Genomic DNA, 19,262 nt, shown 5'->3' on the forward strand with positions numbered 1-19,262 from the left:
TACCACTCTGTGCGTGATTTGAGGCTAGGACGGAGGTTCACCTTCCAGCAGGACAATGACCCCAAACACACTGCTAAAGTAACACTTGTGTTGGAATGACCTAGTCAAAGCCCAGACCTCAATCCAAAAGAAAATCTGTGCTCAGACTTAAAGATTGCTGTTCACAAGCGCAAACCATCCAACTTGAAGGAGCTGGAGCAGTTTTGCAAGGATGAATGGGCAAAAATCCCAGTGGTACGGTGTGGCAAGCTCATAGAGACTTATCCAAAGCGTCTTGGAGCTGTGATAGCCGCAAATGTGGCTCTACAAAGTATTTACTTTAGGGGGGTGAATAGTTATGCACATTGACCTTTTCTGTTATTTTGTCCTATTTGTTGTTTGCTTCACACTAAAAAAAAAAATCTTCAAAGTTGTGGGCATGTTCTGTAAATTAAATGATGCAAATCCTCACAATCCATGTGCGGTGCAAGCTTCGTTTATAGAGGGCTTCCTGATGCATTATTTATGCAAACCGCAATCTTTTAAATGATTAAATTATAGCATTTTGCGCAGTGATGGCCGTTCTTGTCTTTTGAGAAATATATTGACTGGAGGATTGAGAGTGGTCTGGGATTTTGGGTGGAGACATATTCATTTACCCACATGGAAGACTAAAGAAAGGCTACATACAGGCTTGTTTATTACAGCTTTTTGGTAAGCATATGGATTTTGTTTTTCTGGGTTATATGTGTGTGTATCATACATAGTAAGCTGCTATGTGCTTTGTGTAATTATTTTGTTAGGAGCGCAGTATTTTTCCCTTTTTCCATATTGATTGGATGGTGGTATTCAATCTCAGCACGATTGTTTTGGAAGTCACCACTTGTTCAGCACGGAGGATAAATTCACTTGGACTTTATTTCCAATACCATATACTGTATGTTATTTTTGTCATGGGACTTATTTTTGTTTATACAAATATGTTTTTGGGTAAACTATTGATATAACACACTTGTTTGATTTAAAGGGCCAGCGCAGCTACCCAAATAATATATATATTTTTTTCCACAGAACAAGAGGATAGCCACAGCACTAGTCCAAAATTGGCATACACAGCAAGACTGTTGTGCCTCTAGGGCAAAAAAGAATCCTATATGTGAACTTCACATCAGGTTGAAGTCACATAATATCTGTTCTGACATAAGTGGTCACAGCTTGCTTATAAGATTATTATAGCCTGTTTAGAACATTGCAGTTACATGGAAGCAGCTCCAACTGCATCAAGCCCACAGGGGCCAGCACCTGTGCATGCCCCATATATCCTCCCCAGGAGCTATCATTGCGATAGTTCACCAGAGCTTCCCAGGTTGCTAATGGAGTCCTCTCCCACTCCTCCATGACGGAGCTGGTGGATGTTAGAGACCTCGAGCTCCTCCACCTTCTGTTTGAGGATGCCCCACAGATGCTCAATAGGGTTTAGGTCTGGAGACATGCTTGGCCAGTCCATCACCTTTACCCTCAGCTTCTTTAGCAAGGCAGTGGTCATCTTGGAGGTTTGTTTGGGGCAATTATGTTGCAATACTGCCCTGCGGCCCAGTCTCCGAAAGGAGGGGATCATGCTCTGTTTCAGCATGTCACAGTACATGTTGGCATTCATGGTTCCCTCAATGAACTGTAGCTCCCCAGTGCCGGCAGCAACTCATGCAGCCCAAGACCATGACGCTCCCACCACCATGCTTGACAGTAGGCCTGGTTGCCGCCACACACGCTTGACACCATCTGAATCAAATAAGGCGTTTCATCTAACCACAGCACATAGTTCCAGTGATCCATGTCCTTAGTCTGCTTATCTTCAGTAAATTGTTTGCGGCTTTCTTGTGCATCATCTTTAGAAGAGGCTTCCTTCTGGGATGACAGCCATGCAGACCGATTTGATGCAGTGTATGGTCTGAGCACTGACAGGCTGACCCCCACCTCAACAATGCTCGCAGGACTATTACTATACGTCTATTTCCCAGACAACCTCTTGATATGATGTTGAGCACCATGGACCATGGCGAGGCCTATTCTGTGTGGAACCTGTCCTATTAAACACTGTATGCTCTTGGCCACCGTGCTGCAGTTCAGGGTCTTGGCAATCTTCTTATAGCCTAGGCCAGTGATGACAAACCTTGGCACCCCAGATGTTTTGGAACTATATGCTCATGCACTCAGTGTAGTTGGGCATCATGTGAAATGTAGTTCCAAAACATCTGGGGTGCCAAGGTTCACCATCACTGGCCTAGGCCATCTTTATGTAGAGCAACAATTTTTTTTTCAGCTCTTCAGAGTTCTTTGACATGAGGTGCCATGTTGAACTTCCAGTGACCAGTATGAGTGAAAGCAATAACACACCTGCTCTCCATTCACACCCGAGACCATATAACACTAAAGAGTCGCATGACACTGGGGAGGGAAAAGGGCTAACTGGGCCCAGTTTGGACATTTTCATCTAGGGGTGTACTCACTTTTGTTGCCAGTGGTTTAGACATTAATGGCTGTGTGTTGAGTTATTTTGAGGGGACAGCAAATTTACACTGTTATACAAGCTGTACACTCACTACTTTACATTGTAGCAAAGTGTAATTTCTTTAGTGTTGTCACATGAAGAGATAATAAAATATTTAAAAAATGTGAGGGGTGTACTCACTTTTGTGAGATTCTGTATCTGACGCTAAGTGTCCTACTTTTGTCAAGACAAGTTTCTTCCTAAATAATCATTTAACGTACCCATCAACTAATCACATGATGGCAACCTGCGGGTGCCCCAACACATATACTTACCACTTCCCTAAAGGGTTAACATAGCTAATCTGTTGACAGGGTGTGTCCCTATGAGATCCACTCCTACTTGGGAACTACACAAACTATAAGAGACCACATCCATGGGGAGCTTGCCACCCTGAAGAAGTTCACGCTACTGGTGAACTAAATGCGTCAATGTGCCTGCCACAGCACACGCTGTGTCCACCTGTATCCCATGGCTGTTATCCATGGACTCTTCCCTTGATGACTGGAGTCTCCTCCCAGAAAGGGAACTTAGAACTCTGAAGCACCATACAAAACAAAGCAGATCCCTGCCTGTCAACCCTTCAACACTGTGCACCCGCAAAGGATCCTGTCATACCGAGTCGAGCTGAAGGACAAATGATCCACCAGTAGCCTCGTGCTCATCATAGCTTCTGCTGGAATACAGCAGACACACGCACGCTCACTGCATGTGCAGCTCAGAGCCTCACAGATCAACTCAGATAGGAGAGGATACAGAGCCGGCTGCTCCCAGCGCAGAGGACTACCGCATGCCATACATCTGCAGCCGGTCACACCACTCCCGGTCACCATGGGTCTTACATCTCCAGCTGTTGCTGTGACCCCTACCTGCTAACCTAACACTTCATATCTCATGTGACAGGGAGCCACCATAAGAAGAAATATCTTTGATCCCATTCCACAGAGCAGACATATGGCCAATCTTTGAAGGATCCTTGATCCCACAGCCCCCGTTGCTCTTCCCACTCACACTGCTCATTAGACTTCCATAATCATCGTCAAGAGCTTGTTTCATCCCCCATTCACACTCAGTGTATCACTAGAGGAGGACCTGGACGAGTTCATAACCTATACACTGCACCTCCATGAATGCTTGGTAGATATTGGTACATAGAGCAGACAGCAGTCTAAAGTGTGAGTGTATAATCATTCTGGGGCTGACACCACTGTAGTTTCCGGTCAACTGTCCTCACCTGATCCCAAGCCTATATATGGATAAATTTCTCTATGCAGTTATGACCATTAATGGCTCTATACATGCAAAGTGCGACTGGACTCAGGTGTGTTTGTGCATAGTGGCAACGTCAGCCTTTTAATGTTTTTATTGTATATGTAGCCTGCTGACCATTGTCATTTCATTTTTGATACCAATAAAATAATTTTTGCAACTTTAGGAAGAGAACTCCTTGGGTTCTCCTCCCCCCTTTTTCCTTTCACTATATTCATGTGTGTTCGGGGTGTAAGAAAAGGGCGCCGTCTGGTGAGTGGGTACCTCCTTTTGTAGTGGGTTGCACACTCACCCATTACATAGGTCCTATGAGACCTGGAGTTCCTTTTTTTTTTTTTCTCAATTACCCTCTATTTAAGCAAAAAAGCTTTTCTTCAAAATGGATCAGACCAGTCAATCCCTAGATTCATTATGAGAAACATTTTGGGACTCAAGACCTGGAGCTTAAACAAAACGTGCCACCTACCTTGCAAATACTGGTAAAAAAAACAAAAAAAAACTGAAGTACTTCCTGTATGGGAGGGGTTATATAGGGGCCCGACTTCCTGTCTAAGACTTTGGTCTATCAGCGGTCCATTCACCTAGAAATGGCGTATAACCCAGTAAGTAATGAATACTAGCCTAACTCAGTGTCCTGTGATGTATGATAAAGAAACTAGCAATATTCCGCTGACACCACCAATTGTGGAGGAGAGTTCCACATCCTTATTGCCCTTAAAACCCTGCACATCTTAAAAAGGTTAAACTGCTTGTCTTCCAGTCTCATTGTGTGGCCCCGTGTCCTCTTACACCCCGAGACTGAAAAGTTTTTTTTCCTACGCTGGAACTGAGGCATTTGTATACTGCTATCCGATTTCCTCTCAAGCATCTCCTTTCCAGGGAGAACAAGTTTAGTGCTTGTAGCCGTTCCTCAAAATTGAGGTCCTCCAGCCCTTATCGATTTTGTTGCTCTTATCTGCACATTCTAGTTGCAGCACATCCTTGCTGATGATTGGTGACCAGAACTGGACAGAATACTCCAGATATGGCCGAAGCAGAGTTTTATAAAGTGGCAGGATTATTGTTTTATCTCTGGAGTAAATTCCCTTTTTTATGCATGCCAATAGTCTGCTGGCTTTGTTTGTTGCTGCTACATGGCATTGCTCAGTCTGTCTTCTACTTGGACCCCCAGGTCTTTCTCCATCCTGGATTCCCCCAGAGGTTCTCCCCCTAGTGAGTAATTTGCATTTATATTTTTTAGCCCCCCAGACGCATTACTTTACATTATTCAACATAGGTGTGAAAGGGCCCTAAGAGGTGGTTGTGGTTTTTCGTTTGCTTTCAATGGTATGAGATGCCACCAGTCTCCAGTAAATGGAAGGGCTACATTCTCAAGTATTTTCTCCAGTCTCAGGGGAGTGGATAGGCTGCATTCTCGGTGATGTCGCTGGTCCATTGCAAATTTAGGTTGCAGCCTCCAGGGATGTCTCGGGTCTATGGATAGGTTGCATTCTCAGTGATATCACCATTTACCCAATGGACAGACTGCAATCTCCATGATGTCACCAATCTCTACTGAACAGACAGGAAGCATGCTCCGTGAAGTGTCCACTGTAGCAATAACATTTTTCTTATTTTCTCTCTTTTGGTCTGTTAACCATACCATTGAAAGCATACTATAAAACACCTCCACCTCTTAGGGCCCTTTCACATCTATGCGATTCTGCCATGCTAGAAGATACATTTCCAGTGTGACAAAAGCGCATCAAAAATATTTCAATTTAATTCCTTTGACTTTTCACACTGCTGTACTGCGGCTTGAAAAATACCGCACGCAGAATCTAATTACAACACTTTTATTATAAAAAAAAAAGAAGAAAAAAAAAAAAAAAGGAGACTTTAAATCACTTTAAGAAAGGCTAATCTGGAAAGTTCCACCCTAGAGAGTGTGCTAGGGCAACAAAACTCCCCCTCTTAAATCATCTCCAACATAGTGGGGGAGGTGTTCCATAGTCCAAAAAGGTAAACTGGGCAGGGCTAACAACAATGTTCGAGATTTCAGTGTAGCATTACCAGTTTACAGGGGGTTACAAGCACACTGGATTTGTGGCATGTATTTTTCTTTACTTGCCATATTTTTAAAGAGACAAAACACAGCTAAAAATATTGCAGAAATGTACTGATTTCACACTTAGTACCATTTACTTTGAACACCAAACCCCAAGACACAATATGTTGAAAAACCATTTTTTTCCTTTATTGGCAACATTTGAAAACGCATGATGTAAAACTATGAGAAATGACCGAGCTCTTGCAGAAGTGATAAAGAAAATCGATCGGTATAAATAAGTTATGTAGAATAGAGTTTATGATTAATAAACATTATATTCTTGCAAAAAACCCAATGGTGACCGCGTGTGCTGAATATAAAGGCTCAGAGAAAAGTCCTGCGGAACTCATCGGTTATCCAAAAGACAAAAAAAAAAAAAAAAAAAGAAGAAGAAAAAACAAATCAATTTTTATCATAGAAGCATATATTATAATGGAGCGACGCCTGTAAGAACCAAACCTTAATTAAAAGAGTTAAAGGATCCTAATTCATGCATATCTCTATGTATTAAATGGCCATATGACGGTGCTTAAAATAGAGGACCCCCGATCGCTGGAAAGTGGCTCAAATGAAAGAAGTCTGAATAAACATCTACTATATTACTCCTTTATTACATCTGTTGGGTGGAATTTCCATTCCACGTGTTGTTTTCATCTTCATCGTCTTGCGTTCTTAACCTGTAAATTTTGCCTTCTTTTTTGAACTCGTCTGTCCGTTTGTCAAGTACTCTCTTTCGAACGGCTTCCCTGTGGAACAATGGAAAACAAATTAAAGTGCATCTAAAACTACAAAACATAAATGTAATATATTGCAGCTTACCAAGCCTCATATGTGGTAGCTGCATTCGTTTTCTTTGCTCAGTATTGTTTTCCTTTATTTTCATCTGGCACTTCCTTCTATTCACTTCCTCTCCTACAGGGACAATACTCACTAACTGTATCATATCTATAAAATAGTATGGTTACCCTTGGACAAGACATATATCAGGAGTAGATAACACATCTTCCTCCCAATAACATTGAGGAGGGGCGGGGGGGTGTTTTGTTGGGAGGAGGGAGTCCTAATATATTTTCGGATAACATTTTTTGGAGGAAAAAAAGGTGTGCACAGAAGATTTTTTTTTTCTGCATTTATTGAGCAGTCATAACAAAACACATTCAATTAAATTTTTAGAAGACCGCAGAGCTGCACTAGATTTTTCACTCTCAAGTTTGAGTAAAGCCACCCCTTTGTGTCTGTGGCATCCATTTCTAGAGGCCTTGGAGTGGGGATGACAAAGGACCAGGTCAGAGCCTCCTCTTCGAGCGTCAATGAAACCTCGGCTCCTTGTAGTGGCAAACCATTATCGCAGAAGTTAAGGAGTCCAGTGTCCGCATAGAGATCCCAGACTGGGGTATTACTATCCGTGCTCTGTGGTCCCCTGTAATAAAGGGACTATAGTGGTTTAAAGTCAAGGAGTCCAGTGTTTACATAGGGATCCCGGACTAGGGTATCAGCCATCTGCGCTCTGTGGCCCCCTGTAATAAGGGACCATATTGATCTGGTAAGTGGCGGTGCTTGCTGTGGAAGCATTTCTCATCACTTCACGTTTCATGTGGTGCTGTGTGTGGTGCTGTGTTTGGTGTCACTTTCAATGAGTTATTTAGCTATATGGACTATATATCCATTTGATTTTTTGATTATTGATTTCATTTAACTTTTTGGATTACAAAAGTTTTTTTTTTTTGATTTCGTATGGTCATTTGCTTCACATATGGACTCATTCTTAATCATTTTTCACTATGTTTATGGTGTAGCAATTTTTAGTATCACTAGTCAGTTGATTTACTGACACTATATATGCATTTATTTTATGTTATTTATTTTTGTCAGTATATCGCATCATTGTATTTTTAAGTTTTCTTCATTGCCACTTTTATCCACTTCCATTTTTTTAGTGTTTTCACCCACTATGAGAGCATATTCATTAGTCAATTGCCTCATAGGTCAATTTATTTAGCCCCACTCCCCCCCCCCCCTTTTACATATTTGATTGATGTTGTATAACCTTTTGAGTTGCAGCTTGATCCCCCTCGCTATTAGCGCAGTTTTTTTTTTTCCTTTCTGGATTACATACTTTACACTTCTTTAAAGTTTGCAGAACTGGGATCCTGGATTGTGCAAGCAGTTCAAAAATATAAAACATAGAAAAGTAACAATAGAAAAAGGCCAAGCAGTCTATCAAGACTTTAAAAAAATAAAATAAATATTATTCTGTCTGAGCACATGCACGTATGGCGAGATGCCATGCAAGCATAGCAGCCACAGGGGCTGTTCGGTTTGTAATAGCACCAGCGATTGCAGTGACTCTCGAGAGCTCCAGGCAAATAAAGGCAACATGGCTGTATCTAGTGGGCTGCACCCCACCCCCAAAGCCCCTTGCCCACAACCTTCCCTCTACCTCCCCACACAGCACATACCAGGGTTGCCAACCGTCATGAAATTCAAAGAACGTTTGTAAAAAATACATGACTTTTATATAGCTTATAGAGTTAAAAAAATTAAAAAAAATGTACCCAGGTGCTAATGGTTTTCCTATCTGTCGCCAATAGCTGCAAAGAAGGACCTCTGCGCTATATGTGAAAGCAGTGGTCTCTCTGCAGAAGTCCAACAAGAGTACAATTTTTCACAAGTCTTCACTTACCTCTTTGGCTCTGAATTGTTGGATGACGTAGGATTTGTGTTCTCCTGCTGGGGATAAGCTGCTCTGTCTGAGTTCTGTGCGGGAGGTGGGCTACTGAACAGGAAATTGCTAATAAACCGCCATACTGCCAGAAGAGGGTATACCAGTGTACCCAGAATCCCCCAGACACCACCATCTGATGACCGTACTACAGCCCGACCTGGTCTACCAGCCTGTAAAAGAGAAAAATGACAAAATCTGTCTTTCATCAGCAAGTCAGAACAATTATTAACGATTACATAAACCAGGCAATAACCAATATTAACCAACGTATATTTGCTGCTTCTCATCAGATATGTGAAATTCACTTTGGTTACTTGTCAGTCATTTATCTTAGGAACCCTTTATTTTTTCATCACAATCTCCAACAAAGATCTATGAAATCAAAAGCACTGGAACAAATAAGCTTGAAGAAATGGGGTGTTTGACAATAATAACCAATTGCATTGTTTTGATCTTCTCCAGTGACTGAAATTGTACAGTTGATTAGTGGCTGCAAGTCAAAGCTCTTTGCACTAGTTTATCATTATATGAATGTTTTTTGTAACTTGGACCCACACATCGGCTCTAGGTAGCTGAAAAATATCCAGACAGTTCTGTACTTTTCAGATTGTTACTTTATTTGATTTTAATAATGAGTGTAGCGGTCTATGTACTGCCCTTTATGATGGTGTATAATCTCATAATGATCTTCTCTACCTCTAGTGTTCTGCCAGCACAACCCACTCTCTTCTGGTGTCTGTCTTGACCATCTCTCACTCACTCACTCACTCACACACACATACATACACACACACACACACACACCCCATCTCAATAAATCCATAGATAGTATCCAATTAAACACAAGTACTTTTTCCTTATGACCACAATTTAGTGTAGACTTACTGGTAAGAGGACTATGGAGGCGCTGGGTGCCAGTTCTAAAGAAAGCAAAGATTTCCCATAATCTTCTTTGGTGAATTCTCTCCGGGGAAACATGGTGGCGAGGGAGAAATTACCATAGGTGCTCCCAACTGTCTGCAAGCATAGTGTAGAAAAAAAAAAAAACACTTATTAGATTATTGCAACATGTTTAATCAATTATATCAGCCGATAAGAGAAGTGTAAACAATGCATTTGGCATAGCCTACATCCAAAAGGATTAAAATCATAAGTTCACCTAAAAAAACAAAACAAAAAATAAAAAAAAATGCACTTTTTTTGCAGAAAAAACAAACAAAAAAAAACGGCCATTTACGATTTCCTTCGTAGAAGTCTGTAAAGCATTGTATGTCAGGCTCACGGAGACTGTCTGCTGTACCTGTCTGACCATACCTCCCATGAGGGCAGGCAGGCACTTCAGTCCAGGAAGCTCAATGGACTACAAGTGTGCTCACCAGTACTCTCGCAATTCATTGAGAGCTACAAGCCGAAAGCACATATAAGCATTCCTTCACAGAACTCGATAAATGACGCAATCGTATGGGTGGAGCTCAGCACAGTCAAGCTCTTCAAGTTGTGACAGCAAATTATGACAGCGAGTGCAGGGAGAAAGCCCCAGCTAACTGTGAGGGTAGGGATCAGGCAGCGAATGTTACTGGAGAAAGTGCTGCTTCCGCTGCTGTCAAAGTCAATGAGCCAATAAGAAGCAAGAGGTGTCAGGGACAGGCTGCGGCTCCATGTCTAAATGGGCACATGGAGCTGCGGCTTGGGTGCCCCCATAGCAAACTGCTTGCTGTGGGGGGGGCAGGAGGGAGGGTCAAAGAGCGCCAAAGAGGGACCTGAGAAGAGAAGGATCTGGGCCACTCTGTGCACATGCAATGCATCAATCAGGTAACTAGAACTTGATGGAATCTAATAATAAAAAATTAAAATTAAATAAAAAACACTTCTAAAAAGGTGGTACCTGGTTCCCACATGAATGCAAAGACGGATTATGATGTGTTGCCTATCCGTTTCCGGCGATGCAGACAAATAGGAACTATGTACCACATTTGGTGGCAATGACCCATAGTATACAGATTTTGGATTTAAAATGTTCAATTTCATTCAGTGTCGGGAATAAATATTCATAGATTCCCCCCCCCCCCCCCCAAAGGCAGCCCTTTTCCAGAAACTGCCTGAGAAGGACCCAAAAAATAAATCTTACCAAACTGATCCTATATATGCTCTTGGCAACACAGATCTCTATTGCTAAATACTGGAAGAGACCAGAGGTGCCAATTGACTACGTAAAGAGTGAAGTGAACTAGATTATTGTTAATGACAAATTTACCTGCATCCTCCATAATAATATGGCGAAATCTGACAAAACGCGGGGCCCGCGGATTCAGTATCCCTAACTAGTCCTTCATTGAACCGCTTTTATTTCTACTTATACGCCATCTTCCTTTTCCTTTCTTGGTTTAAAATTTTTACCTCTACGCCTTTGATCTTCTTTACCCGACCGCTTCTGTTGTCGTATTCGGTTTATTTTTTCACACTGTTTTTTTTTCTACCGGTTCCCTTCACCCCCCTATTACCATTAACAATACATTATCATTTTCACAACATATATATGTGGAGATGAGAATACTTTAACATCTACTCTAGATAATGTAGTTAGAATTAGTGATGAGGGATGCTGTTTATTTCGTTATTAACGAGTCTTTCCAGAGGGACCTCCGATTGCTACGCTTATGTGCAATACCGATTTCCTTTTTGATCATCTTTCCACGCATTATAAATGCCATTTATGTCATATCTGAAGTATAACCTGAGAGGAAATGGTTTCTTTCCATACAGCATTTTTCATTATTGTACTTGAAATATCAATCTAAGCTGGTAGCCTGTATAGGCTTTTAAAGTGTTACCTATGGATAATTTAATGTAGCGTAGTCCATTCCATAGGCGAGCCCAATTTTAAAGAGGGCGACATGTTAGCTATCCATTTACCTATGTGTAACATATTTTACTAATAAATTGGGTACGATTTTGTGTTTGTGTGTCCACCAAAATTAATTTAAAAAGGTGAAAAAACACCTGGCAGTGACTGGCCCCCCAGCACCCCCGTTTTACTTACCTGAGCCCTGGACCTTGACCCGACGGGGACACGCCGTCTCTGCCCGGGGTTCACGGCTCTTGATTGGATAGATTGATAGCAGTGCAGACATTGGCTCCCGCTGCTGCCAATCAAATCCAATGACGTGGGCACCAGGGGCCAGTCATACATTGGGCGGCTATGTATGCCGAATGCTGGTCTCCCAATCCGGAGAGGGCTTCTCCTAAGGGGTTATCAGATGTGGGGAGGAGCTGCAAGAGCCGCCGGGGGACCCCAGAAGATGAGGTTCGGGGCCACTCTGTGCAAAACAAGTTGCAGTGGAGGCAAGTATATGCTTTTTTGTTTGGTTTTTTAAATAACAAAGAGCCTTTACAAACTTTAAGTGAATTTTTGCTGAAAATTCGTGTTTGATAAATCGTGCAAATATGAGACAAAAAAAATTAAAAATTGCAACCACCATTTTCGTCTACAGGGTCTTTACTTTTAGAAAATATATAATGTTTGGGTGTTCCAAGAAATTTTGCAAAAAAAATAAATATTGATTTTTACACGTATGTGAGAAATGTCAAAGCTGCCCCGTAATGCAAGCAGTTAAGGAGATACTGAAGAACATTCATTTTCACTTCCAATTTGTTTTTAAAAGCTACAGAGTTTCAAAACATCACGGTTTATTTTTATGCTTAGCGAGTCATTAAAGAAGAGCTCCAGGCTCCTGCAGAAAAAATTAAGTCAGCAGCTATTAATACTGTAGCTGCTGACTTTTAATTAGGGTTGTCCCGATACCGATGCCAGTATCGGTACCGATACCGAGCATTTGCCTGAGTACTTGTACTCAGGCAAATGCTCTGATGCTTCACCAGATACCTGGACAGTCAGGGTGATTGGTGCGGAGGGGGGAGTTACAGCACTGATCACCCTGTATGGATTTCAATAAAGCCTGACAGCCGCTTCCCCCCCTTTCAGCTGCTTTAGTGAAATCTACACAGCAGTGATCAGTACTTTTAACTGCCCCCAAAGCCGCACCTTCCTTTTCCAAATGAACAGTCAGTGATAACTGACTGTCCATGCACATAACTGAAACTGAAGTATGGTAATCGGTATCGGTGAGTACTTGAAAAAAAGTATCGGTACCTGTACTCGGTTTTAAAAAAGTGGTATAGAGACAATCCTACTTTTAATATTAGGACACTTGCCTGTCCACTGATCCAGCAGTGTCTTCACCTGAGCCTAGTTTTCAAAATCGGCTATATGGTGCTGTTGCCGCCACCATCATCTCCGCTAAGGGAAGGGCTTCACTGCCGGTTCACTACTGTGCATGCACAAATCGTGTTGCTCTCTGCCAATAGGCCAGCTACGGTGGGAAGGAGGAGCCAAACCGGGGGGGTTTGGCCCGTCAAAATCAGGTACTTGCTTTCCCCCCCAAAAAGGTGCCAATTGTGATGGCGGACGAGGGGTGGGAGCAGAGTTTTGGCTGGAGCCCTGCTTTAACACAGATCAAATATGCAGCTTGTCAACTAGCTGCATACCTGCTACTCAGGCAAAGAAGCAAATGTGGCAACCAAGGAGTATGTACTACAAACAAGCTTTTTTCCCCTAAACCTACATGATTGCAGCACATGTGTATGGACCCTTCAAGTGCACCTAAACCCAAGAAACAAAAATGTTATATTATGCAGATCACAGATGTGTTGTTTGCATTAGTTGTTTCAAGGCTCCCTCCCTCCCTTTAACTTCACCTGGTGATCCTGCCAGTAACACTTCCTGTCCTAGAGCAACAACATTTATTCACAGCATGTAAGAAACACCATTGTCATGCCAAGTTAAGAAAGGTGTTAGGACTACAGAACACTTCTCTCAAGTCCCCTGGAATAAGGGGGGGTAATGAAGTTCAGAGAGGAACTGGAACAAGGCTAATAATGCTAACATACAACGCAGCATAGGCAGAAAGCACAGGCGGTTACGAGCTCACCAGGGTTTCTGCAAGATATAAACTTACTTCTAACACAGATATAACCAAAATGTTTTCAACTGTATATTTAACAGACCAAAACTGAACAAAATTGAAGCACATTTTTTAGGTTTTACATACATTTTAAAAGAATGCTGATCTACGTGTCGTCTACATCTTACAAGCTTCAAAAAAGGTCAAATCTGCCTTTAAAAACACTAAAATTCAACGACTTTTGGTTTACTAAAATTGGAGTAGACTACGGCTGTGCACAGTAACCAATCTGCTTCTAGCTTGTTCAGTTAAGCTTCTAAACCTGGAAGCTGATTGGTTGCCTTGCACAGCTGCTCCATATTCTGGCTTCTCCAGTCTAATTTCCCATTCAGTGGTTTGTTGATTATGTGACATAAGGATTTCTACACCTGGGATTACTGTAATAATCTGGAGCCTGCTTCACCTGCTTGATACCACAAGTAACTTGATTTAACTTGCATAGATAGCTGCCCTCACTTATTGTTTGCTACTCTTTGCCACCTCTCCAGGTGAATTATGCCATTGTTTGGCAATTGAGAGCAATACTTTCCACCATTTCTTTAAATAAATAAGGCCAATGCTCTCTGTTCATTTTATTTTTTCCCCAGAAGCAAAAAATGATGATGAAGTTAGTACTGCAAGCTATACCGAATCACAAGCCAAATGTGATTCCTATTCGGAGGTCACACACTGCCATCTGATGGTACAATAAAGGCACAACATGCATCACATACAAGTAGCTGGATTTACTGGATGGACTTGTGTCTTTTTTCAACCTAACTACGTAACTATGTAAGTGGCTCTTCTCAGATTGCCTCATAGCCCTGTAGCAATTTCTTACTGCCATGGACATTATAGTACAGCTCGTTTAGCTGTAGTTCTCCTGTGGGTCATAGGAGTGCACTCCTGTGACCCGTTTTTCAGCAAAGAGCGGGCTGAAGTCCACTCTCTGACATCACAAAAGTTCATTCAGGCTCGGGAGTTATCACCACCATAGAGGCGGGATCCGCCCAAATCCCTGGACCGGCACCCAGTTCAGTGAGCCGCTGGGAGGCTGAGCCGGCTTCTCCCTCCACAGCCCTGCACTCCAGTGAGCTATGAGGGGGCAGAGCAGAGAGCTGCTGACTGACAGTCTACTGCTCTCCGGTTATGGAGCTGTGAGAACCGAGTGATCGGCGGTGCTCGATCACTCGGATCTCAGTGCTAGTGCTCCTGCTCAGTGCAGGTCGGTTCGTTCCCATGAATCTCCATAGCTGTATGGTGGTCCCGTTAACAGCACTGGGGGAGCCAATGAGTGTGGCCAGCGGTCACGATGTCCACCGGCCACCCGTGATCGCTCCAAAGAGAGCCAGAGCGGGGATCTGTCAATGTAAACAAATAGATCCCCATTCTGACAGAGAAGTAGTGAGTGATCATCTGTTCCTAGCGATTAGGAACAGCGATCATTCTGTACTCCCAGTCAGTCAAAATTTTTTACCAAAAATATGTAGAAGAATACATATTGGCCTAAATTGATAAAGAAAAAATTTTTTTCCATTTATGGTATATTATAGCAAACAGTAAAAACATATTTTTTACAAAAATTGTCAGTTTTTATTTATAGCACAAAAAAAAAAAACGCAGAGGTGTTCAAATACCACCAAATAAAGCTCTATTTGTGGGGGGCGTCAATTTTGTTTGGGTACAGCGACACACAACGCAATTGCCAGTTATAACAACGCAGTGCCGTATTAGGGCCTGGTCATTAAGGGTGCAAATTTTCCAGTTCTTAAGTGATTAAGGAAAATGCTTGGGGATGTAGTGAGTTTTTTGCTGTCTACAGAACCAGAAATGGCCAGGACTGTAATAGGCAGAGCTCAATGATAGGTGTGTGTGTTTGCCTCAGCACAGTGAGTAGGAAATACTTTCAAATCAGTCAGATCCTGCAAATACAACTCAGGCTGGCCATATATTATACAACTTTCTTATTCAACTTTCCTTTAGATTTACCAAAATCATATAATATAAAGGTCAAACCGAAAAACACTTTCAATTTGTATGCAATCAGGCCAGCCCTTGCACTACATAGTTGAAGGTAAATCTAAAGAAAATGAAAGAAAATTGTATGGTGTATGGCCAAGCTTTAATGGACTCATTCTGCATTATCACTAAGACTAGAGAGAGACACAAACCTGTGCAGCAAACTGCCGTGCCTCTTCCAGTGGGGCTTCTGATGGGAACTGGTTAGTCAAGGAAGAACCGTCAGGAAGTCGGAACTGTATCCTGGCAATGGTCCTGAGAAGCAATAACAGTACGATTATTTAGACATGCAAATTTCTGAACACACCCTCCATTATTGCACTCTGATTGGCTACAAGTAAAACCCTCTACAAGCAGCAGACATCTGCACAGATGTCTGGAGATAGCGCATGTCAGTAGGACATGGCACTCTACCCTCCATGTACCGTACATCAGGGTTTCGCAACCTTTTTTTCAGTCAAGGCACCCTTTTAAACTGCTCAATCTCGAGGCACCCCACTCTAAAATGTAAAGAGCTAAATAGTTTTGCATAACACAGCAACACCCACAAATGTAGGCCGTCCAACGTTAGAGGTGCTTCATTCTTACAAAGCAAATACACCTTTGCACATTGATGCTAATTAGTATTCTAAGGTTTCTCTTCACCCCCACTCAGCTAATGTGACCCCAGTGCTGATGAGAGGGGCAAACAAGGATGCTGTACAGGCACCTGAAATTCCCCTTACCAACAGATGGAGTCATTGTTGGTTTCCCAGTGGCTGGACGGTTGTAATGGTGCGCAATGAAAGCCTCTAGCTTTGTGCAACAAAAAAAAAAAAAAAAGCTTGATCCATCTGCTGGCTTGTGTACAATTTTTGGGCTTTTTTTTTTAAAGCATTTTTTCAAGGCGCCCCTGAAGAAACCCAAAAAGGTACCCCAGGTACCCTGGTTGAAAAAGGCTGCTCTGAATAGTGTACTTCCTGAATGGGACGCATCTGCTCAGTTAAGCCCGGTACACATGGGCCTAATATCAGCCGGTACTGGCCTGTGTGTACAGAAGCCTGAACGTTTGGCTTCTGTCAAATGCGCATGCTGCAAAAACAGTATCTGATCAGTGATGGCTGCCAGCGCTGACCTGTGTATTTTGGCTGGGGCGGTCCTCCTGTCAAACAATAGCTGAACAGGGAGATCACTGTACTAACATCGCATAGGTGGGTTAAAGAAAAAACTGCCTGTGTGTACATGGCTTTACACAGTGAATAGACCCAAGAGCAAACAATTACCATGCACTCCATTTTATTAACACATAACATGGGCAAAAAAAAAGGGATCACCTTTTTTCTTTCTGTGCTGCATCCCTTCTGGTCTCCATCTCTGCCTGCTTTGCTTGAAATTCTGCTGCTTTTATTGCATCTTGTTCTTCCTTCTTCTCTGCATAGCGAGCTGCACGGTCAGCACGGTCCTTTTGAGATTGGAAATACAGATATTAACTCCAAAGCAATGATAAAAGCATAATTCGAAAAGCATCATGCAGGGGAAATATAGTATGTGGTCTGATGATGCAACAACATGAAAACTGATTATACTGACAGTTTAGGCGCATGTAGATTAAGTTGTTACCGCATCTTTAACCACCAGAAGGTTTTACCACCTTCTTGACCAGACTATTTTCACCTGACAATTGCTCGGTCAGGCAACACTGCATCCAAATGAAAATTTATATAAAAACATTTATATGAAAACATTTTTCACAGAACTAGAGCCGTCTTTTTGGGGTATTTGATCAGCATAAACTAAAACATATTGAAAAAAAAAAAATATATATTCTACTCCGTTTATAAAACATATGCAATAAAATCTAATTTCTCCATAAATTTAGGCCAAAATGTGTTCTACTACATGTTGCAAGTGCCGGCAGTGATCAGGGGCTTATCCTGCTAACACTGTGTTTTTGGGGACACTATACTGGTAATGGTGGTGATCAGCGACTTATTGTGATGGATAGCGTGGCGGGCAATCTGACGTCGACACTGGCCGGGAGGGACACGCCACTAGTACCACTAATGCGGTAATACTGTACATTGACACTGTACTAATAGCACTGGCTGGGTGATCAAGAGGGCAATCAAGGGGTTACTTATTCACTGATCTGGCTGGGTTTCTCTCCTTGCTTTCATTTCTGAATGGCAGGGAGAACTTCACCCAGAGCCTATGTTTACAAACACAAAGGCCTGTGCTGTGATTGGCCACAGCTGATCACCAGGTATACAGCCATAATCATTGGCTGTAACCTGACATACTCGTGCCGTTTACATACTCGTGCCGTTTACATGTGCCCCTCAAAACCAGGAAGTACACCGCTACAAACAGGCATATCGGGGGTGCCACTCGCCTCCAGGAAATGTATTGTGGACAGGCAAGCAAGTGGCTAATCCAGGAAACTGACACAAAATAACTCACTTGGGCGATCTGTTGTCGGATGCGATCCCTGGCAGCTTTCTCCTCTGCTTTCTCCTTATTTCTCTCCTCCAGTGCCCGCCGTGCCTGGTCATCCTCATGCTTCCGCTTATATTCCAGCATATCCTTGCCCATCCTCCTTCTCTCAATTTCTCGTTTAATTTCCTTCTGCATGAACACAAGAACGTTTAGCAACTTTAAACAATAAAGATGCACTGCAAAACACAAGCACCACCAAAACACCAAGAGAACCTCAAATGGTTAATTAAAAGCCATGGTAAATCTATAACAAAGGACAGACAAGTAAAAAAACAACTTCCTTCATTCACATTTGAGCATTTTTTATGGTCGTTTTCCTAACTACACAGAAGCCTAACCTTTTGAATTGTCCCCGTTCACATAAAAAAAAAAAAAGAAGAAGTACGTGAGCTTTTTTTCCATGAGCATATTTTGGCGTTTTTTTATCCCATAAATTTCAATGGGAACACCTGTAAAATGCAGGATTATGTATGTTTTAGCACCTGAAAGATTTCTCTCCATCCCCAGTTCCTATAGAACTGCTCTCTTCCCCTTGCTCAGCCCAGGAAACAAACTTCTGAAGCTTCATACAGTGCATCCGGAAAAGTATTCACAGCGCTTCACTTTTTTCACATTTTGTTACGTTAGACTTTTTTTTTGGAATAAGATTAAATTCATTATTTTCTTCAAAAAAAATCTACAAATATCCCATAATGACAAAGTGAAAGAAATTTTTAATCTGCTAATTTATTTTAAAAAAATTTATAAAAAACCCTATTTTTGTTTCATCACACCAGAGAATTTTGTTTTTCATGTTCTGAGAGTCCTTCAGGTGCCTTGTGGCAAATTCTAGGCGGACTGTCATGTGCCTTTTACTGAGGAATGGCTTCTATATGGCCACTCTACCATACATACCTGATTTGTGGAGTGCTGCAGAAATGGTTCTTCTGGAAGGTTCTCCTCTCTCCACAGCGAAACGTTGGAGCTCTGTCAGAGCGACCATCGGGTTCTTGGTCACCTCCATGACTAAGGGCCCTCTTCCCCGATCACCAAGTTTGGCTGGGAAGCCTGCTCTAGGAAGAGTCTTGGTAGCTCCAAACTTCTTCCATTTATGTAAAGGCAAAGGTTGTGAATACTTATGTGATTTTTATTTGTTTTTTATTTAAAGCGGAGGTCCAC

General features: G+C 42.2%; 1 protein-coding gene across 1 annotated transcript in view; it reads right to left on the bottom strand.

The window, feature by feature from the left end:
- Nucleotides 1–6,008: 6,008 nt before the first annotated feature.
- The window catches only part of UBXN4 (UBX domain protein 4), a 44,287-nt gene continuing 31,033 nt past the window's right edge, over nt 6,009–19,262 (bottom strand). The window contains exons 8-13 of the mRNA XM_077447777.1: nt 18,069–18,233; nt 16,943–17,070; nt 15,782–15,884; nt 9,496–9,627; nt 8,569–8,780; nt 6,009–6,631 (exon numbers count right to left, since the gene is read on the bottom strand). Of these exons, the coding sequence (XP_077303903.1) occupies nt 6,496–6,631; nt 8,569–8,780; nt 9,496–9,627; nt 15,782–15,884; nt 16,943–17,070; nt 18,069–18,233 (876 nt within the window). The 3' untranslated portion in view covers nt 6,009–6,495. The remainder of the gene's footprint in view (nt 6,632–8,568; nt 8,781–9,495; nt 9,628–15,781; nt 15,885–16,942; nt 17,071–18,068; nt 18,234–19,262) is intronic.

This window comes from Lithobates pipiens, unplaced genomic scaffold, assembly GCF_037356315.1.
Source record: "Lithobates pipiens isolate NorthernLeopardFrog02 unplaced genomic scaffold, aLitPip1_a1.2 Scaffold_22, whole genome shotgun sequence".
Classification (NCBI taxonomy): Eukaryota; Metazoa; Chordata; class Amphibia; order Anura; family Ranidae; genus Lithobates; species Lithobates pipiens.